The sequence below is a fragment of the Chanos chanos genome, chromosome 11, assembly GCF_902362185.1.
Source record: "Chanos chanos chromosome 11, fChaCha1.1, whole genome shotgun sequence".
Taxonomy (NCBI): Eukaryota; Metazoa; Chordata; class Actinopteri; order Gonorynchiformes; family Chanidae; genus Chanos; species Chanos chanos.
In genome coordinates this window covers 17341053-17363622 of record NC_044505.1, presented here as the reverse complement: position 1 = coordinate 17363622, position 22570 = coordinate 17341053, and the positions used below count along the sequence as shown (strand labels likewise).

Genomic DNA, 22570 nt, shown 5'->3' with positions numbered 1-22570 from the left:
AGCTCTGTTAATGGAGGGCCTCTATTTTTAATCTATGATTTCAGATTTCCAAAAGTGCTTGCATTGGAGCAAGAAGTGAACCTAATCCATCTGAATCTGATCAAGATGACATTCCTGTACCAAGGCTGAGTAGGACCAAATGTGTCTTTGTAAGTTGTGCAGCTGAGATTCATACGTCAGCACACAGATATATTTGTTCTTTAAACAGAATAAACATATTTTTGCAAGTAATTGCTTGAAATCGAGATTAAAAATGTAACTGGTCAGTTTGAGGTCACTATTATAGCTAAGAGGGAGGTAGGACAGATACCTCTGGTTATATTTGTAATCATGTGCCGTTAATTTATAGGTGAATGAAGGAATTCCAGAAGACTGATTAACTCTTTGAATCAACATCAGACAGTGGAGAGGAATTTGTCGCTCAGTCTAGCAAACAGAGTAGCCCAGACTGTAGTACAATCCTGGAATAGCCAAAGCGGAGAGGGAACTCTTCTGAGTTGATAAAGAATCTACAAAGTCCACCCTTCCCTGACAGCGTGACTGATTTGAACATGGACCTGAGAGACGGAGAAAGTACCGGCCCTGAAAACATGGAAGTTGAGGATGAAGACACCTGTCATAGTCCCGACAAGACTGAAACTGAGGATACTGTCACTGTCCCACCAGTGACAAAAAATGCAGATGGATCCAGATCATACAGCAAGAAACATTATTGGCTATTCTGCTGTAACCCCTATTGCAAAAAAAGCAAGGCATCTAGAATATGTTCACGCTAGTGAAAGGGAAGTTGCATTTGCAAGTTTCCAAAGGGCTCCAAGGAACTGAAATTACAGTTAGATCATTTCCGCAGCCATGGGAATTTTACTTACAATGCCACCGTACTTAAGACGGGCAAGGGGACTCTGGTTCTTGCTAAACAGCCTCCTCAAGCAACTGAGGGCAAGGCCTATATGTACTGTATATATTGCCAAGGTTTATTTACCAGGAGGGCACTTTGGCGACACATAAAAATCTGCAGACTTAAACCTAAAGGTGTTGCCATGAAACCTGGAAAGAACCGTGTCCAGTCTCTTTGTGCCTTTGCCTAACCTGTGCCACCTAATACCAGCACGGGGTTTTGGAAGCTGATCAGCAACATGATTAACGATGATATCACATTTGCTGTTAAAAATGATGGGATTATCATGCAGGTTGTGGAGCATATGTTTCATAAATGTCAAGCAGACGTTAAGAGGCATGAACACATCTGACAGAAGTTGCAAGAGCTGGGAAGACTTCTTGTCAGTGCTAGGAGGATAACTTCCCTGCAGAAAACTGAGGATCTCATTGATCCAAAGCAATGCATGGAGACTGTTAAAGCCGTGAAATACACTTGTGGCTACAACAGTGAAGTGAACACCTACAAAACAACCAGCCTGGCACTCAAACTTGGACACAGTTTGGTGAAAATAAGTAAGCTTTTGGAAAGCAATGGAAGGATTACAGGAAACAGCAAGTTAGTTGAGCAAGCCATCGGCTTCCAGAAAGTGCATGCAGCCCGTTGGAATTATTTAGTTTCGGCAACGGCTGCAAGAAATATTGAAGAAGCTAAGTGGAACGCTCCAACAATATTGCCATTTACCAAAGACGTGCAAAAACTGCATGCATACCTTGATCGAAAGTGGCAGGAGTGCATCAGTCAGTTAACAGCAGAATGCTCCCCTGAAACCTGGTCTTGCCTAGCAAAGATATCTCTGACTGAAATCATACTGTTTAACCGCCACAGAGAAGGAGAGGTGTCATGTATGCCTTTATCAGCTTTTCTCTCCAGGAACACCACAGGTCATCGTGAAGATGTAGACTGGGCCCTCTCTCAGCTAGAGAAAGAACTATGCAGATTCTTCTCAAGAACTGAGACTCGTGGGAAAAGAGGACGCAATCTAGCTTACTCCCAGAATGTTGGCTTCATTGGAACTCCTTGTGGAGAAGAGAGAGGCATGTGAAATGCCAAAAGACAATTTAGACCTGTTTGCTCAGCCATTTGCCTTTTCCCATTTGAGGGTCTCAGATTGTATCTGCACTTTTGCAAAAGATTGTGGTGCGAAAAATCCAGGTGCCCTGACCTCAACCAAATTGCGAAAGCACATTGCAACCCTGTCAACAATATTTAACTTAAATCTTCAGATTTGACAAAACTCTTAGCTGAATGATCCTTTTGGGCCAAGTTCTGTGATGCCCTAAACTGGGCTCAATGCATTAAAGTAACCTGAAGAAAAGATCTGACTTTTGAAAAGTAAGAGCATATTCTTTCAGAGTGAGATGATGAGCTGGACTTCCTCTGGTTAACATTTTTCCTCACCTCTTAAAGAGTCATTCGCATACAACACAAAAATAGAAGTGCAGATACACAGGGTGAACACTGAAGTACAGAGACTACAGCATTGACTCAGTGTAACAGAAAATTAGAAAACTGTGTTAGAAAATTAGACAATGGAGAAACTGTGCTTGAGAGAGGTGAGCTGAACAGAGTAGAGAGAGTGGAGATGATGGTGGATATTTATGAGAGTGCAGATGCTGTAATAATCCCAGATGCCAATGCAGAGAGAGATGACGCCTCCATTAAGAGAAACCCAGCAAATCAACACAGATGTACTTCTTGCACAGGATGAGTGTAAATATCAGTAAACTAAAAATTATTTCAGCTTCACAGACTCACAGCCATATCTTTATCTTTTTAAAACACAAACAAATACAGTAGGTATTTTAGGAACAGGAGCAATAAACTGGAATTTCCTGAGACTAATACAATGATTACACTGCAACACAGGAAAGTTTCCATATGACTTGGCAACAAACAATGCCCCAGGAAGAATTTAAATAGGGAAACAGGTGTGAGCAATGAACAAATAATGAAGTGATTAACTAATGAACAGGTGGATGTGAGTGTCAGTCTGGTCTTCTTCTGGCCCCCTCTAGTGGCCAGCTCAAAACATGAAACTCTCATCCATAAACAACACAATTGCCAAAAGAAAGTGAAACCCAATGAAAACCCAAGCAACAAACAGAAAAGGGGGTGGGGGGGTTGAATTTCTAACAGAGGGAAAAGAGCAAAACAATAGTATTTTGAGACAACAGAGATGTCTGTGTGTATTTATGGTCATTTAGGAGAAACTAAGTAAGTACATTTTGGTTTAAACTGCTTTGTATGTCATTAAGGAACATCATGAAGTAAACTTTATTAGCTTGTAATTAATTATTTGACAGTGAATAAGATTATTTTAAATTAAATTTTATGCCATAAGTATGAACTTGACGTGGCATCGTTCATTGATCAGCATTCATATTCACAGCAAGAGTTGTAGATCTCAGCAATTCCTATGGATGGCACGACACATCGTGTACAAACATTTATATAAGTTTGGAATCACCTAGAAATGTTCATGTTTGTGATGGAAACTGATACTTCCATTCATCATTGTAGCATTAAATTGATCAGAAATTACAATGGCAATGTCATAATATTGTCATTCTTTTTATTTCATGGAATTGTTCTATTCATCAAACTTTACATTCATCAAAGAATTCTCCATTTGCTGCAGTTACAGCTTTGCATACCTTTAGCATTCTAGTTGTCAGGCTTTGAAGATATTCAGGGAAAATTTCAGCAAATGCCTTCTGTAGCTCTTTCCAGAGGTGAGACTGCCTTGTAGGGTATTTTTCTCTGACCCTATGGTGAAACTCTTCCCACAAGAGCCCACTCACTCTCTCTCACTCATTAAATTTTCTCCCCCATGCTGGACAGAAGGCATCAAACACTCCTCCAGCATCCGGTCCCTTGCTCTGTGTCTCACATATGTTCTCCTCCTTGATCCAAAGACTCAAACTTAGACTCATCTGTCTACAATACTCTTTCCCAGTCATCCACTGTCCAACACCTGTGTCCTTTTGCCCATTTTAACCTTTCCTTTTCATTGGCCTGTTTCAGATTTGGCTTTTTCTTTAAGGTGAACATCCCAGAGTCATCTTTTCACTCTTGTAGATGACGCTGGGCTCTGGTGTTTAATGTGTAAAGAAGCAGCCAACTGAGGACCTGCAAGATATCTGTTTCTAAAACTACAGAGTCTAATGTGTTTATCCTCTTCTGCAGTCGGGCATCTGTGTCTCCCTCTTCTTTTCCTGTCCTGGTTAGATCGAGCTTGCTGTGTTCTCTCAGGACAGTAGTGGATACCCTTGTGAAAAAGAAGTATACTTAAATATGTTAGTAGTATATCTGACGTATCTGAAGAGTAATAAAAGTGTGTTTTTGATTTAATGTATTTTAATTACATGTACAAGTATACTTCAATATGTTGTCAAAAAGTATGTTTTAAATGACTACATTTCACACTGTTCTGGAATACATTAACTGTATTTTTGACACACTGAGGTGATCTTTTAAAAAATGGAACTTTGTTATAATGGTTACCTAAGCACATTTAAATTGTGCTTTAGTGTACTCTGCTGAAGTGCACTTTGATGAAATAATTTCCTAATATGTTAAAGCTTGTTTAAACAAATGTAAATGATCAGTTTTAGTGTATTGCTAAAGCGGACATTTAGAGACGACATATTTTCAATTTAACTTTTAACTTTGGAGATATATACTCACTAAATCTTTTGTTTGGCTGTGATTTTTTTTTGTTTGGTTTTTTTAACCCAATGTCCACATTTTTGCATTCTTTTAAATAAACTGTTTTTGATGGAAAGTCTTTGTTTAATGCATTTTTTCATTCACTTTTTACTCATTTCATGTCATACATACACTCAAACAGGGCTGTATAAAGTACAAGTAGAAGTACTCTTGCTAAAAAAAGTACTCTAAGTAGAGTTAAACTGACTGACTTTGTAAATTGTAAATGAGTGACTATTTTAGTCTTACTTAAATATTTTTCAGGAGGGATACTTTAACTTTACTTCTGTAAGCGAACTGGTGTGGGTCCAGAGAAGCATGGCTTTGATGCGGGAGAGGACCAACTTTCAAAGCACTTCATTATCATTGTTGTGAGGGCAACCAGGCGATAATCCTTCAGAGTGCTGATGTTTGTTTCTTACAGCACTGGCACTACGATGGCTGACTTCAGGTCCTTGGGGACGGTTGCCAGAGGTAGAGACAGGTTGAAGATTCTTGTGAATACCTCAGCCGGCTGATCAGCACAAGTCATTAAGCACCCATCCTGGAACTCCGTCTGGGCCTGCAGCTTTCCGTGGGTTGACCCTCCGCAGCGTGTGCTGTACATCAAATGTGTTCGTAGTGAAAACCTGTTCATCCTCTGTGGCCGGGGCCAGGATTCTTGCACTTGTCACACTGTTGCCGGTTTCAAAGCAAGCGAAGAATGCATTGAGCTTGTTGGACAGTGTGACGTCACTGTGTGGGCAGACAGCGTTGCCCTTGTAGTCAGTGATAGTCCTGATACCTTGCTACATGCTCCTGGTGTCAGCACTGTTGAAGTGGTCCACTACATGCTGTATATGGATATCCTTAGCCTTTTTTATGCCTATTTTTAGGTTTGATCTGGCGACACTGTATGCTGTTGTGTCACCAGATTTAAAAGCATTGTAGTGTGCTTTTGAGAGATTTTGCACCTCTTTGTTCGTTGGGGGACAAGCCCCTTTAACTGGTCTGAACATGTCTTTCGTGGGAAACCGCCTCAAAATTTTGTCCCCTTCTGGCAGGGCCGCCGAAATTTCAGCCTTCAGAACAGTGCAGTTTGTGGCTCGTTGTTCTAGAGGCATGATTCTCGCTTAGGGTGTGAGTGGTTTTGTGTTCAACTCCCGGACGAGCCCCTTCAATTGGCCATGAACTTGTCTTTCGCAGGAAGCCACCTCAAAATTTCATCTGCTTCTGCCAGGGCCTCCGAAATTTCAACCTTCGGAACACCATGTTTCATGGCTCGTTGGTCTAGGGGTATGATTCTCGCTTCGGGTGCGAGAGGTCCCGGGTTCAACTCCCGGACGAGCCCCTTTAATTGACCTGAACTTGTCTTTCGTGGAAAACCGCTTCAAAATTTCATCTGCTTCTGCCAGGGCCGCTGAAATTTCAACCTTCTGAACAGTGCAGTTTGTGGCTCGTTGGTCTAGGGGTATGATTCTCGATTAGGGTGCAAGAGCTCCTGAACTTGTCTTTTGTGGGAAGCCAAGGTTGGCAGCGTCTCAAAATTTCGTCTGCTCCTGCCAGGGCCGCCGAAATTTCAACCTTGTGTAAGCTGCATTTCGTTGCTCTAGGAGTATGGTTCTTCCTTTGGTGGCGAGAGGTTCAAATCTCAGACAAGCCCCTTTAATTGGCCTGAACTTGTCTTTTGTAGGTATCCACCTCAAATTTCGTTCCCTTGTGCCAGGGCCGCCGAAATTTCAACCTTCAGAACAGTGCAGTTTGTGGCTCGTTGGTCTAGGAGTATGGTTCTCGCTGTGGTGGCGAGAGGTCTTGCGTTCAAATCTCGGACAAGTCCCTTTAATTGGTCCGAACTTCTCTTTCTGGGGAAACTGAGTTTGGCAGTATCTTAGAATTTCGTCCCCTTCTGTCAGGGATGATGAAATTTTAACGTTTGGAACGACACACTTAGTGGCTCGTTGGTCTAGGGGTATGATTCTCGCTTAGGTTGCGAGAGGTCCCGGGTTCAAATCCTGGACAAGCCCCTTTAATTGACCTGAACTTGTCTTTCGTGGGAATCTGAGGTTGCCAGTGTGATTATCGTTTACTGTTACAGAATTCCAGGAGCTTAATAGGGTGGGTAATTAAGTAACAGCCTTATTGTGATCTGTTTATGAGGCAGTAGGTTCTGACTGGTGCACTTATTGTGAGTCGCTTTGGCTAAAAGCGTCTGCTAAATACCAAATTGTAAATTGTAAATTGAATGTTTAGGTATCCTCAACTGTGGAAGGAATGCCAACCGTCGACACAGCAAAGACAGCGAACTCTGGATCAGATGATGTAAATAATGTCTATTAAAGAGTGTTACATTTTAAAAAAGTGTGACTTGTAGTTCCTCATATTCATCATCTCTTTTTTCATATTACTGAGTTGAAAGTCAAGTATTCCGAAACATCAGGCCAAAACGATCACGTCACGTCAGAGACATTTCAAGCTTCATTCAAAAAAGCTTGGCTAAAATTCGATTAGCAAGAAGTGGCATTCGATACAGCCCTACTGAACCACATATACTCTATTAAAAACCTATCTGTGAAGCAAATTTCCCGGACTTTTCCAAAACTTTCTGGGTTTATTTATTTTTCTAAAACTTCTCCAGGCTTGGAAATTTCTATTTTCAAATTCCATGACTTTCCCAGGTTTTTCATGACCGTACGAACCCTGTAGATACTTTTGAAATAAATATGATCAAACTTCTGTGGATTGTGGGAAATGCATTTCAGCCTTTTTATGTATTTGTTGGTTGTTGTTAATCTTCAATCCTCTGATCTCTCATGCTGAATGGTCTCCCTATACTTAGCATCTCCTAGCTCGTTAGCTAACAGAAACATTACTAAATATCACTAAAGATTTGAAGAAGTAATGGACAAGAAAGAATTTTTAGCACTGTTTGGATCTCTATAGTTTCTTATTTCACACCAACTGAATGAGCTAGAACCGCTACCGCATAATGTTTGCTCCCAACAACAAAAGCTAACAAGCTGACAGAGACTGGTGGTGTAACTCAGGATATGATTCAGTTAATGATGGGCTGATGTGCCCAGTAAGCAGAGTGTTCTCCAAACTCTCTGAGGTTCAGCGACCACTCTGTTGAAACCTGACCTTAAACTGTTCATTAATCAGGAACAGGACTCTGAAATACTCAGCTCAGTAATAGCCCTCCCCAGATTTCAGATTTTGGCCTGAATCCCTCACTTTGACCTGTTGAGCGCTTTGGAGGCTGGTTTCCACGGTTTCCATGTGATTAAAGCATTCAGAAATTTCGTGTGGTTTGACTACTAAAGTGTTATAACTTTGGAGTGACACTATTTTTTTTTTCAAAACCACAGGCCTACACAATGAATATTGATGAGGTAGGTGTCAACACACCTGTAATAGTCCCCCGCCCCACTGTCAAAGGTAATGGCCCATCAGTCTGGAATGTCACTGTGGCCCATCTCTGCCCCCCCCCCCCCCACCTCGGAAAATGTGAGCACTTGCCCTTTCATCATAAGTTTAACTATTTACAAATTAAAACATAGAATTCTCCATTTACACATTACAGCAGCCATGAAACATATTTACTAGTGTTTTGATCATTTACACCTCACATATGCATTATAATAGCCTACACTAATTGTCACAATAAGGGCAGTATAACCTCCATGAGTCTAATTTAGTTGGCTCCAGTGATTCTAACAATCTTATTTTGTATAGCGCACAATATTATGCTACAGGAGCCTGATATGGTGATGACAACATGTAAAATAATTCGTCAGTGAGAGGTCTACTCTGAATGTTAACAGAAGAGTGCAAAGACTGAGAGGGTCCATTGAAAAGAATGAAAAACTTGAATTGCATTATCTAACTTTAGCTTACAGGTATTTAATGGGTTGACTTTGCTGGCTACAATATGTCTGATGTGATACAATTTTACAGTCTGCTGTGCTGACAGAGAAGTGTTAGCCGACTTCCATGTGAGCCAAGCTTTATGACAGAACGTTCAAATCGTACTTAAATATATCAACGTAAGGTCAGATGGAACCAAGACTTCACAAAGCAACAAAGGTATTTACACTGACAGAAAACAGTGTTTGATCTACAGAAACAGGTGAACACACTGACTGAATAATTAACTGATTGCACCCAAGGGAACAAGGCAGTGACTAAACAATGAAATTGTACCTCAATATGCCCACCAGAGGGGGATAGTGAGAACTTGTGAACTTGGGTCATGACAATTTGGTGAGTGTGTGTTTAGGTATGCATATGTGTGGTGATCTATCTATCTATCTATCTATCTATCTATCTATCTGTGTGTGTGTGTGTGTGTGTGTGTGTGTGTGCGTGTGTGTGTGCACGCACACGCAAGTGTGTTCAGGTTTTCATGTGTTACAGGAAGTGACAGCAGAGATGGGAAACCACAGGCGTTTCAGGAATCTAAAAGGTAATGGTAAAAAAAAACAACTGAATGTTTTATTTTTGCATTTAACACTTTGCAGTTGGAATAACGGACAATGTCATAACCAATCACACTGCAGTTAAATTCAGAGTTTTTGTCAAATTAGGTGGTCCTTGCTATGTTAGTTTCTGTTAAGAACGTTATAGGGGGGTTATGGGTAATGTAGTCTTAAGAATCTACACTGATGTGCTGATTTTATCCAAATCAACTTCCATGGCAGTAATGAGTCTGATGCTGATACTTACAGTCTCTGCTAATGCACAATGTCACAAACAAAACCAATGACTGAATATTACATTTGTGTGTTTCATCTGAAAATAAGAACATGAAATTATAATACCAACATGTACACACAAACACACATATGTACACTGAAATACGAAACTGGGTGCTTTAAAGAGCAGCTTGTGTGAAAAAGAACCTTTGAATGCTAAGAGCGTGAATTCTGAAAGTTTGGCTGGAAAACTCAAAAACAGAAGTGGACAGAAAGTAAGAGGGTAGAAAGAAAGAGACACTGACAGACAGAATGAGAAAGGAAACTGGTTACAGGGTCAAAGGCACATGAAAAAAAGATGTCAGATTTGAGGATGAAAACAACACTGACAGAAGATAATAACATGAAATTATGGTGCAGTTTACGCACATGCGTGCACACACACACACACACACACACACACACACACACACACACACTTAACAAACACATGCACAAATTTGCAACGTTAATCTCAGTACTTTATGTTTTAAAGAGCAGTTTGTGGAAAAGAACTGACCTTTGAACACTAAGACCATATTCTGTCAGAGTGAGATGATGGGCTGGACTTCCTGTGGTTACTGTTTTTCACACCTCTTAAAGAGTCAGTCTCATGCAACACAAAGACAGAAGTGCAGACACAGAGATTGACAAAGATATACAGAGACTACAGCTTTAACTCAGTGTAATAGTGTGTTAGAGAATTAGAGAATGGAGATGTCTGTGTGTATTTATGAAAATGTAAACAGTATTAAGAGAAGTGAACAGGACAGAGGAGAGATAGTGAAGATGATGATGGATATGTATGAGAGTCCAGATGCTGTGAGAACAACAGACACTGGCACGCAGAGAGACTACACCTCCACTAGAAGAAACCCAGCAACTCAGCACACAGGTACCTCTTACACAGGATGAGTGTATGTTTCTATATACGTGATAAACTTTCTGATACCAAATTTGATGCCAAACCTCTAGCAGCCATATTCATTTTGTCTCCATTGAAAAAACGCAAGAAGTAAAATAATGAAACATTTTAATGGTACTTGAGGACAGCTGTTTTTGGTTCCACTCATTTACTATTAGTAACACAGGAGGGGATATTTTACTAGACAAAACCATACACAAAACCATAAGGAAATTGGGTGAATTACATTAAAGAAAGTTACCTTAAAAGAATGAGGAAACCTTGATTTCTCTCAAAAAATACACAAGTTATTATCCTCATGAAAGAGTTTAGATAAGAATAGAACCAGTGCATAATGTGTGTGATTTGGTGTGATTGTGTGTATGAGAGAGTGAGTTTGAAGCTTGTGAAAGTGTGATTATCTACAGTATCATTAATGAATCTCATTTAGTTTTGTCATTTAATCAGAAGACTTGCAAGATGTAGTGACAAAATGTCACTTTGCTTGTCTTCTCAGGAAGTGGTAGATGTTACAGACTGACTGCAGTGTGTTGGGGGCTGCTGTGTGTTCTTCTGCTGGCTGTCATCATAGTGCTGTGTGTCTGGTATAATGCAGAGAGAAACCAGTTACAAACCAGATACGATAATGTAAGCATAGAGAGAGACCAGTTACAAACCAGATACAATAACCTGGGCATAGAGAGAGACCAGTTACAAACCAGATACAATAACCTGGGCATAGAGAGAAACCAATTACAAAGTATTTTCAACAATCTAACCAGAGAGAAAGACCAGTTACAAATCAGTTATAGCAATTTAACTGATGAGAAAGAAGAGATACAAACCAGCTTCAACAAACTAACTAGAGAGAGAGACCAGTTACAAATCAGTTATAACAGCCTGACTGCAGAGCGAGACCAGTTACTGAAAAAGAGACAAGAGTGTCAAAATGTGTTCTCTAAACTGGGTGAGTGAACATTTTAATCTTTATCTTCACAGATCGCTTGTCAGTTATAGCCAGTGTGTGTTTGCTCTTTAATTCAGTCTCAACTGTTTTGTGTTTTTGGTGATGAACTACACCCAGTTGTCAGTAGTCGTGGCACTGTGAGTGTTAATATATGAAAGATTTGCATGTAATGTGTATTGTATTAATCAGCCACCTTTGGGGTGTGTGTGTGTGTGTGTGTGTGTGAGAGAGAGAGAGAGAGAGAGAGAGAGAGAGAATACAGGTCACTGACTCTTTTTGTCCTGATCATGATCAGATAATCATGCTCTACAAGGTTGGAGATATTTCAGTCACAGTGTGTATTACATCTCTACTGAAAAGAAGAGCTGGAGTGAGAGCAGACAGGACTGTATAAAGAGAGGAGCAGACCTGGTGATCATAAACAGCAAAGAGGAACAGGTAAGAAAAAAGTTCTCGTGTGTGTGTGTGTGTGTGTGTCTCAGGCTTTATAGGGTGTATCAGACTGATCTTTAACTGATCATCTGCATTAATTCATTTTCATTTGATTTCTCACATCAGAAGTTTGTCGCTGAATTGAGAAAGACCAGCTATTCACACGTTTGGACTGGTCTGACTTACAGTGAGAGTGAAAGGAGATGGAAATGGGTGGATGGTACAACACTGAGCACTGGGTAAGAGATCACTGAATATAACTCTGGTCATGAGACACTTATTGATTCTTAACACTCACTCTATTGTTCTGTATGAGAAACACATTAGACAGACTGATTCTCTGTGTTTCAGGTACTGGTATGGAGGACAGCCCAATGTTGGTCAATATGGAAATGAGCAATGTGTTCATATTAATCATGCGCACAACAGTCTCAAAAATTGGTATCATGTATCATGTTCTTTTTATAAGTACCACTGGATATGTGAGAAGAGACTTTTAAGCTGACAACACCGTGATTTTCTAGCAATAACTTTTGTTCTACTTATTAGGTTGATTTGGTGTCGGATATGCTGTTTTGTTTCTATGCAATGTTCATACATTCATCATTATTAACAAGAAAGAGAGAAAGAGAGAGAGAGAGAGAGAGAGAGAGAGAGACAGTATTTATATATGCATATGTGTCAAACAAGAAGTGCCACTACAGAGATCAGAGACCACAGACATTTCAGAGATCAAATAGTACAGACTGACTGCAGTGTGTCTGAGGTTTTGATGGAGAATAAAAGATTTATGTTTAAGTAATGACTTTGTCTCTTTACTCTGACTCACATTAAGGACAGTGGGTGCATGGACTGGTGTGACTGACAGAGATACAGTGGGGGAAATGGGTGGACAGTACAGCACTGATCACTGAATTTAATGCTGATGCTGACACTTACAGTTGTCTACTACTGCAGAACGTCACAAAGTAAAACCATGAATAAGTCAGTTTTGTCTTTCACCTGAAAATAAGAACGTGAAACTGATACATGTCTGATACACACACACACATTCACATGCATATGCACACACACACACAAAACAAACATACATTAGTGGGGTTATGGGTGTAGTCCAGAGAATCTACACTGATGTTTATATCACCATGAGTCTGATGTTGGTACCTGCAGTTTTTTGCTTCCGTAAAAGGTCACACACACACACACACACACACACACACACACACACACACACACACACACACACACACAAAAGAAACATATGTGCAGGCACATATTCTAATACTGATGCTGTAAACTGAGTGTAGTGTTGTTTGAATGGATAGGCTGGTGAGGATGGTCATTAGACAAAAATCGGGGCACTGAAGTGTGGGTTAGTGGTGCTGGGGAGAGTGGGGCTCTTCCTCTCAGGTACTGCGATTGTCTCTAAATAGATGTGTTCTCCTTTGTCGATGTCTACAGTGTGTTTACACTGTCCAGAAGTAAAGGTTGCCTTGTATTGTGCTATTCTCTTCAGGTATGTTCTGTATGGCGAGAAAGGTTTAATGTTGATTTCGCAAAAGCGCGATTGTGGGAGCGCACTAAAAGAACGACATATACCCTCTCTCACACTATAGGAAAAAAAAAATTAGAAGCGTTTGCTCAAAGTTTAAGATTTTGCTCTGTGCAGACACACAGAGTAAAATCAGACATACAGAGACTGCAGCGTTAACTCAGTGTAATAGTGCGGTAGAGAATGAAGAGGTCTGGGTGTATTTATGATACTGTAAATAGTATTGAGAGAGGTGATCTAGACTGCTAAGAGAGAGATTTGGGATGATGGTGAATATTTATGAGAGTACAGACACTGTGACGCTAAGAGATGCCAGCACACAGAGAGACGCCATCTCCACAATGAGAAACACTCTGACTCAGTACACAGGTATATCTCAGACAGGAAGAGTGTATCAACATGTTCAGGGACCTTGATGTAACCAAATTATTTCCTCCGCACAAATTAGCAGATAGAGTCATGAGAGAGAAAGAGTTTCAAGCTTGTGAAAATGAGATTAGCTGCAATATCAGAAGTGACTCTCAGTTGCTTGTGTCCTTTAATTTCAATTAGTTTCCGTGTGACTTGGGAGTAACCTAAACAGGGGAAGCAAAGAGAAACAGATGCAGTGAACAAATAATGAAGCTGTTAACTAATCAACATGTGAACCTGAGAGCTTAGGTCTGGTGTTCTCTGCCTCCCTCTGGTGGCCGGATGAAAAATTGCAACTTGTACGGTACATTCATAATGCATTTGCCAAGAGAAAGGGAAACTAAGAGTAACCCAATGTTTGCGAGGGTTTCCTGTTTCCAGGAGACTAAGTTCGTCTGAGAGGTAGAAGCTTATTTAAAGAGCAGCCTTTAAAGCCAGGAATCTTACCCCATTTCAAGTTTCTAAGACCAACACTGTAAAACCCCAGAGAGACACACAAACATCTTGCCTTGTTCATAAATAGGCAGTTAAGATAAAGGATTAAAAACTCTTTAATATAAGTTAGAAAAGGTTTATGAAAACCCTCATACTGATGAATTATTTTAAGATGGAGTCAGCAAACTTTTGACTCCAAGATGGTTTTGTAAAACTCACTGGGGTGTTCACTCGCTTTCTAAGCCGCTTATCCTAATCAGGGTTACGGGGGGTGCTGGAGCTGTCTCCAGTTCACCTAACATGCATGTCTTTGAGAGGAAACCCGAACTCCCAGGGGAATCCCACGCAGACAAGGGGAGAACAGGCAAACTCCACACAGAAATGACCCGAGAACTCCAGACCGTCTTGCTGCGAGGCGAAAGCGCTACCCACCGTGCCACCCGTGCTGCCCTTGGTAGTGAGTTTTGAAAGTGAATTAACTGAAGAGTGCACTTCCTGTTTGGGACAGAAAGCCTTGAATTAGGCCCACATTCAAAACAGCATTTTCACGTCATTAAAAAAAAAAAGATCACCAATTATTTCCCACACATTCTCCACATGACTTCCTGTGGTTACAGCTTCCCATGGCTATCAAACGCATACCTCAGAAGACTCAACTGAAAGATGACAGCTGTGGCAAGACCTGTAGAGACGTGAAGAGACTGCAGTATTAACTCAGTGTAAAAATGTGTGTTAGAGAAAAGAGATGACTGTCTGCATTGAATATAATGTCAACAGTACTGAGAGAGGTGAACAGGACAGAGGAGAGAGAGTGGAGATGATGGTGGATATTTATGAGAGTGCAGATGCTGTAAGAGAAACCCATCAACTCAATACAAAGGTACTGGGACAATTTCATTCATACCTGCAAAGGTTGGAAGGTAGGGAGAGAAATAAAAAAAAATGACAGCAGACAGAGGGGGGAGGGGGGGTGTTTGAACTAAAATGTCTCTGTGTGTCTGTTCATGTCCTCAGGAAGTGACAGATGCTACAGACTGACTGCGGTGTGTCTGGGGCTGCTGTGTGTTTTATACAGCACTGGCACTACGATGGCTGACTTCAGGCCCCTGGGGACCATTTTCAGAGGTAGAGACAGGTTGAAGATTCTTGTGAATACCTCAGCCCGCTGATCAGAACAAGTCCTTAAGCACAATGCATTGAGCTCAATGCATTGAGCTTGTTGGACAGTGTGACATCACTGTGGGGGCAGACAGCGTTGCCCTTGTAGTCAGTGATAGCCCTGATAACTTGCTACATGCTCCTGGTGTCAGCACTGTTGAAGTGGTCCTCTACACGCTGTATATGGATATCCTTAGCCTTTTTTATGCCTATTTTTCGGTTTGATCTGGCAACATTGTATGCTGTTGTATCACCAGATTTAAAAGCATTGTAGCGTGCTTTTGAAAGATTTTGTACCTCTTTGTTCATTGGGGGACAAGCCCATTTAATTGGCCTGAACTTGTCTTTCATGGGAAACAACCTCAAAGGTTCGTCCCTTTCTGCCAGGGCCGCCGAAATTTCAACCTTCGGAAAACACGTTTCGTAGCTCGTTGGTCTAGGAGTATGGTTCTCGCTTTGGTGACGAGAGGTCTCGGGGTCAGATCCCAGACGAGCCCCTTTAATTGGCCATGAACATGTCCTTCTCAGGAAACCGAGGTTGGCAGTGTCTTAGAATTTCATCCCCTTCTGTCAGGCCTGCTGAAATATTGACCTTCAAAAACCCATGTTTCATGGCTCGTTGGTCTAGGGGTATGATTCTCGCTTTGGGTGCGAGAGGTCCCGGGTTCAACTCCCGGACGAGCCCCTTTAATTGGTCTGAACTTGTCTTTTGTGGGAAACCACCTCAAAATTTCATCTGCTTCTGCCAGGGCCGCTGAAATTTCAACCTTCTGAACAGTGCAGTTTGTGGCTTGTCGGTCTAGGGGTGTGATTCTCGCTTAGGGTGCGAGAGGTCCCGGGTTCAAATCCCGGACGAGCCCCTTTAATTGGTCTAAACTTGTCTTTTGAGGGAATCCGAGGTTGGCAGCGTGTTTATCGTTCACTGTCACAGAATTCCAGGAGCTTAATAATTCAAGGAGCTTAATAATTAATGTACAGCCTTATTGTGATCTCTGTTTATGAGGCAATAGGATCTGACTGGTGCACTTACTGTAAGTCGCTTTGGCTAAAAGCGTCTGCTAAATACCAAATTGTAAATTGTGAATTGAATGTTTAGGTATCCTCAACTGTGGAAGGAATGCCAACCGTCGACACAGCAAAGACAGCGAACTCTGGATCAGATGATGTAAATAATGTCTATTAAAGAGTGTTACATTTTAAAAAAGTGTGACTTGTAGTTCCTCATATTCATCATCTCTTTTTTCATATTACTGAGTTGAAAGTCAAGTATTCCGAAACATCAGGCTAGAACAATGACGTCACGTCAGAGACATTTGAAGCTTCGTTCAAAAAAGCTTGGCTAAAATTCGATTAGCAAGAAGTGGCATTCGATACAGCCCTACTGAACCACATATACTCTGTTAAACATGTATCTGCGAAGTAAATTTCCCGGACTTTTCCAAAACTTTCTGAGTTTATTTATTTTTCCAAAACTTCTCCAGGCTTGGAAATTGCTATTTTCAAATTCCATGACTTTTCCAGGTTTTTCATGACCGTACGAACCCTGTAGATACTTTTGAAATAAATATGATCAAACTTCTGTGGATTGTGTGAAATGTATTTCAGCCTTTTTATGTATTTGTCGGTTGTTGTTAATCTCCTCATGCACTTCAATCCTCTGATCTCTCATGCTGAATGGTCTCCCTATAGTTAGCATCTCCTAGCTCGTTAGCTAACAGAAACATTACTAAACATCACTAAAGATTTGCAGAAGTAATGGACAAGAAAGAATTTTTAGCACTGTTTGGATCTCTATATTTTCTTATTTCACACCAACTGAATGAGCAGTGGAGATGACAAAGGCAAGGGATCCGCATGAGACATATGTTGACAACTGCAGCACTTACCATGACAGACGCAAGTTTGTTAGCTGGTGTATCAGCTAAAGCCACCTAACTTGGTCCCTGGAGAATGTTAAGTCACATGATCACATCACATGTTGTTGTTTTGGGGTTTTTTTGTCTAGTCTTGATATAGCATGATTTTTCATTCTGTTTGGTTTGGAGTAACATTAAATATTAACATGTACAAGTCTACTGCTGACAGTCAAAAAACAGCCTGTTCTTGTACAGCTAGCAAGGCTTTTTGGCAACAGATGTGGCCCACATCTGGATTGGATTCAGCAAGTTTGTACTGGGCAAATTTGTACTATTTTGCTGCTAAAATTTCTGTACTGTACTTACACCAAGCTCCTGCTGTACAAGTAAAGCAATTACTGTCCTTCTCATCAGTGCAGTCTTTCTCCTGCGCCTCCTTGCCTCACTGTTAAATTTAATTACGGAAAGGTAAGACATGTTTCACGTAACACCGAGAAATAAGTTTGTTCCTTTGAATACCAAGAACGCTCTCTCCCCCGACAACAAGTCAGAGGTAAAAGCTTGCAGAGCGTTCTGTTTAAGTGACTGTAGAACACGACATGAAAGTTATCATACTTGTATACAGGGCTCTACTCTTGTGTGTCCCACTTGTGTGCCCAAGTTCAAAAATTTAGGAGAACAGGCAAAAATATGAGCGCACAGTCAGTTCTGTTTTCATAGACTTAAACATAATGTATCACTATCATGCAATTAAACACACCAGTGCACCAGCCGGAAAGATTAAGAATGACTGAAACAAAACTTACAGGAAACAGGATTTCAAAGAATAGTTCTTAATTTTCGGCTTGTCGTATTTTTATGTTCATATTTTATGTTTCTTTTTGTGTTTTGTTATGTTGGGCCGTGACCGGTTAATGAACGCGTCCCCGCAGTGTGAATGCAGCAGGGGCGCGTTGTATTTTACTACCGCATTGCGCCTCATATGCGGGTTTCCAGAGACAAAGAGAGAGGAGCCTGCAAGTGTCATGGGGGCATCCTTGCAAAACTTGCAGAACACCAGACTGCTAGATTTCTCCTATTCTAGCCCAGGGGTTTCAAAGTACCGGCCACATCGTGCGGCCCCCTGATTGTTTTAGATTTGTCATGAGATTCGGCCCGCATATCAGTTTTGCATTTATTTCGTTTTACGCTATCTTGAGAATACTCAACTATTTGAGAGAAGTGAACCACTTGAGGTAGCCAGTTGTAGTGTAATGCGTAACTCGTGTTAAAATATAGCAGTGTTTGTGTATAGCAGGCATATATATTCTTCTCTGTAAGCTGCTTTCTGAAATAAGAGGACTTGAGATCTTATAACGATCAAAATTTGAATAATTTTTCAGGAGCCGTGGAGAGTAAAATACATTGTACCTAGACTTGGGTAGCAACTACTACTACAACTGAGGGGCCGGGCAACTTCTTATATTCTCACTCTCTCTCTCTGTCTCTCTTTCTCTCTCTCTCTCTCACACACACACATATACACTCTCTCTCATGGTCGCTCGCTCTCTGTTTCTTTTGTCTATAAAAGATCTTAAAGTCTCCCGCCTTCTCCCACCACTATAAACTTGTGGTTTAAATTGAATTGAAGGTAAAATCAGCTTTGTTTTTCGTTCCACCCCCTCGATTTGCATTGCGGTTGCTGTGCTCGCCTCAAAATTTATCCTCGCAGGCGCCCCTGCAACCAATTGCAGCAGACCGTCCCTCCCGCTGATCCAATGGAGCAGCACCCATGTGCAAATGAGATATGCTGAAAATGGCTGAAGATGCAGGCAGAAAGAGGCACAGTCCTATTTGACAATACTTTGACTCCTTTGAAGCACCCAGGTGTTGAGTCCATCATACTGAAGGCAAGACGTCGGGTTCATGCTGTACAGAAGTCATGTGTTGCAAATGAGCAAATAATGAGAAGATGTGGTAAAACTCTCATATGGGACTGTAACATACGCTGGCACTGATTGTAAGTCGCTTTAGCTAAAAGCGTCTCCCAAATAACAAAACTGTAAATTGTAATAGTACCCTAGACACGATCAAACGACTACTGGAGACAAAAAGGAGAACTCAGTCAGGTGCTGGAGGACTTGAGTGTGGACACTCTCCTCACAAGTGATGGGGCAAAGCTTGAAAGTCCGCCAAAATAGTTTGAGCCTTTTGCTGCGCACGCTGACCAGCCCCAGAATGAGAGCCAGTCCTTGTCTCACGTTGTTGTTCCATGCCTTTTAAACTTGGAGGCACACCTACTTTCCACCACTGTTGTTCTGGAACCTGTCGTTCAGTTGCCGCTGAGGTCTCTGAGAGGTCAGTTTGCTGCCATTCTCAACCCTGACTGCTGCAGCTTCGATGCCACTGCAGCAGCAGCCTGCCTAGTGGTCCCCACTGTTTCATTTGTTCTGCACTTACCAGTTTAAATCTTTGTAGAGGGAAGCACAGTCCTTTGTATAGACCCTTGCAGGACAGTCTCATCCAAGTCCAACCACAGATGAAAATGCCTCAAGGGCCACCGCAACTGCCTCATCAGTGCCCTTTGCCCTCAAGAGACACACCTGTCTCGCATCCCACCTGGAAGGGAGCAGGTCCGGCAATAATGCCAGGAACACTCCATCAAGTGAGATGACAAAGTGCATGGATGAGATCCAGCAGGGAACTGTCTGTGACAACCTGTTTGATAAATCACAGCTTCGTTTTATGCAAGTGTTATTGAAAACATATACACATGTTAAATACTTTATAAATGAGACCTGTTAAATGCACTGATGCGGAGTTAACAGGCTATCTCATTGTCTTTATTTCCTCTCATCAGCAAAAACAATATATTATCACAGAGTATTAGCGCCACATTGAGGAAAAAAATATGCCATTTTGAGAATAATGTTCATAATATTATGAGAATAAAGTCGTAATTTCAGGAGAATAAAGTCATAATATTTCAAGAAAAAAGGCATAATGATACGGGAGTAAAGTCATAATTTTACAAGACAGAAATCACAAAATTACGAGAATATTCGTCTCGCTTTGGAGGCTGGTTTCCACGGTTTCCATGTGATTAAAGCATTCGGAAATTTCGTGTGGTTTGACTACTAAAGTGTTATAACTTTGGAGTGACACTATTTATTTTTTTTTCAAAACCACAGGCCTACACAGTGAATATTGATGAGGTAGGTGTCAACACACCTGTAATAGTCCCCCACCCCACTGTCAAAGGTAATGGCCCATCTCTGCCCCCCCCCCCACCCGAAAATGTGAGCACTTGCCCTTTCATCATAAGTTTAACTATTTACAAATTAAAACATAGAATTCTCCATTTACACATTACAGCAGCCATGAAACATATTTACTAGTGTTTTGATCATTTACACCTCACATATGCATTATAATAGCCTACACTAATTGTCACAATAAGGGCAGTATAACCTCCATGAGTCTGATTTAGTTGGCTCCAGTGATTCTAACAATCTTATTTTGTATAGCGCGCAACATTATGCTACAGGAGCCTGATATGATGATGACAACATGTAAAATAATTCATCAGTGAGAGGTCTACTCTGAATGTTAACAGAAGGGAGAAAAGACTGAGAGGGTCCACTGGTAAGAATGAAAAACTTGAATTGCATTATCTAACTTTAGCTTACAGGTATTTAATGTGTTGACTTTGCTGGCTACAATATGTCTGACATGATACAATTTTACAATCTGCTGTACTGACAGAGAGGTGTTATCTGACTTCCATGTGAGCTAAGCTTTATGACAGAACGTTCAAATCGTACTTAAATATATCAACGTAAGGTCAGATGGAACCAAGACTTCACAAAGAAACAAAGGTATTTACACTGACAGAAAACAGTGCTTGATCTACTGAAACAGGTGAACACACTGACTGAATAATTAACTGATTGCACCCAAGGGAACAAGGCAGTGACTAAACAATGAAATTGTACCTCAATATGCCCACCAGAGGGGGGTAGTGAGAACTTGTGAACTTGGGTCATGACAGTTTGGTGAGTGTGTGTTTAGGTATGCATATGTGTGGTGATCTATCTATCTATCTATCTATCTATCTATCTATCTATCTATCTATCTATCTATTTGTCTGTCTGTCTGTCTATCTATCTATCCCTCTCTCCATCTCTCTATATATATGTGTGTGTGTGTGCGCGCGCGCGCGCGTGCGTGTACCGTGTACACCCACACACAAGTGTGTTCAGGTTTTCATGTGTTACAGGAAGTGACATGTTATTTAAGTTTCTGTTAAGATCATTGTAGGGGGGTTATGGGTAATGTAGTCTTAAGAATCTACACTGATGTGCTGATTTTATCCAAATCAACTTCCGAGGCAGTAATGAGTCTGATGCTGATACTTACAGTCTCTGCTAATGCAGAATGTCACAAACAAAACCAATGACTGAATATTACATTTGTGTGTTTCATCTGAAAATAAGAACATGAAATTATAATACCAACATGTGCACACAAACACACATATGTACACTGAAATACGAAACTGGGTGCTTTAAAGAGCAGCCTGTGAAAAAGAACCTTTGAATGCTAAGAGTGTGAATTCTGAAAGTTGGGCTGAAAATTCAAAAACAGAAGTGGATAGAAAGTGGGAGGGAGAAAGACAGAGAAAGACGGGATGAAAAGGGAATTGGTGACAGGGTCAAAGGCACTTAAAAGGAAGCAATTAAGGGATCAGTCTTTACACTCAGCTAACTGTCTCTCATGGTTTTTTTAGTATTGTGGTTTCCTCTCTGCCAGTGAGTGGAGATAAAGCACGTTAGAGACAGTAAGACCCATAGAGAAGCATAAGAAACCAACTCAATGGTCGTAACTCAGCATAATGGTGTATTGGAGAACAAAGATGTCAGATTATATTCTTGAGGATGAAAACAACACTGACAGAAATAATAGCATGAAATCATAGTGCACTTTACACACGTGTGCACACACAGAGCCACACACACACACACACACACACATGCTTAACAAACACATGCACAAATCTGCAACGTTAAACTCAGTACTTTATGCTTTAAAGAGCAGTTTGTGGAAAAGAACTGGCCTTTGAACACTAAGACCATATTCTGTCAGAGTGACATGATGGGGGGCTGGACTTTCAAAGTTGGTCAAAGGTTTTCACACCTCTCAAAGAGTCAGTTGCATGCAACAGAAGTGCAGACACAGAGACTGACTTAAACGAACAGAAACTACAGCATCAATGCAGTACAATACTGTGTGTTAGAGAATCAGAGAATGGACATGTCTGTGTGTATTTATGATAATGTAAACTATATTGGGAGAAGTGAAGTGAACGGAGTAGAGAGAGTGGAGATGATGGTGGATATTTATGAGAGTGCAGATGCTGTGAGAACAGCAGACACAGACACACAGAGAGACTACACCTCCACTACAGGAAACCCAGCAACTCAACACACAGGTACTTCTTACACAGGATGAGTGTATAT

The 22570-nt window shown here is 41.0% G+C and overlaps 1 protein-coding gene and 4 non-coding genes across 5 annotated transcripts; all 5 read left to right on the top strand.

Moving 5' to 3' along the window:
• Positions 1–5906: 5906 nt before the first annotated feature.
• trnap-cgg (transfer RNA proline (anticodon CGG)) lies at positions 5907–5978 on the top strand. Its single transcript has one exon. It is a non-coding gene; the product is annotated as a tRNA-Pro (tRNA).
• A 601-nt stretch (positions 5979–6579) lies between these two features.
• On the top strand, positions 6580–6651 carry trnap-agg (transfer RNA proline (anticodon AGG)). Its single transcript has one exon. It is a non-coding gene; the product is annotated as a tRNA-Pro (tRNA).
• Positions 6652–10146: 3495 nt separating this feature from the next.
• Positions 10147–14771, top strand: LOC115823744 (C-type lectin domain family 4 member M-like). The gene is made up of 6 exons (XM_030787773.1): positions 10147–10252; positions 10878–11210; positions 11539–11666; positions 11787–11899; positions 12012–12036; positions 14676–14771. The coding sequence occupies exons 1-6, from the start codon at positions 10147–10149 to the stop codon at positions 14769–14771; spliced, it is 801 nt and encodes a 266-aa protein (XP_030643633.1).
• A 1058-nt stretch (positions 14772–15829) lies between these two features.
• trnap-ugg (transfer RNA proline (anticodon UGG)) lies at positions 15830–15901 on the top strand. Its single transcript has one exon. It is a non-coding gene; the product is annotated as a tRNA-Pro (tRNA).
• A 103-nt stretch (positions 15902–16004) lies between these two features.
• On the top strand, positions 16005–16076 carry trnap-agg (transfer RNA proline (anticodon AGG)). The gene has a single exon. It is a non-coding gene; the product is annotated as a tRNA-Pro (tRNA).
• Positions 16077–22570: the final 6494 nt, after the last annotated feature.

Coding starts and splice junctions, on each gene's coding strand:
- LOC115823744 (XM_030787773.1), top strand. CDS start 10,147: ATGATGATGGATATGTATGAGAGTCCAGATGCTGTGAGAACAACAGAC. Junction 11,667..11,786: donor TAAACAGCAAAGAGGAACAG/GTAAGAAAAAAG, acceptor TTCTCACATCAG/AAGTTTGTCGCTGAATTGAG. Junction 11,900..12,011: donor GGTACAACACTGAGCACTGG/GTAAGAGATCAC, acceptor TCTGTGTTTCAG/GTACTGGTATGGAGGACAGC.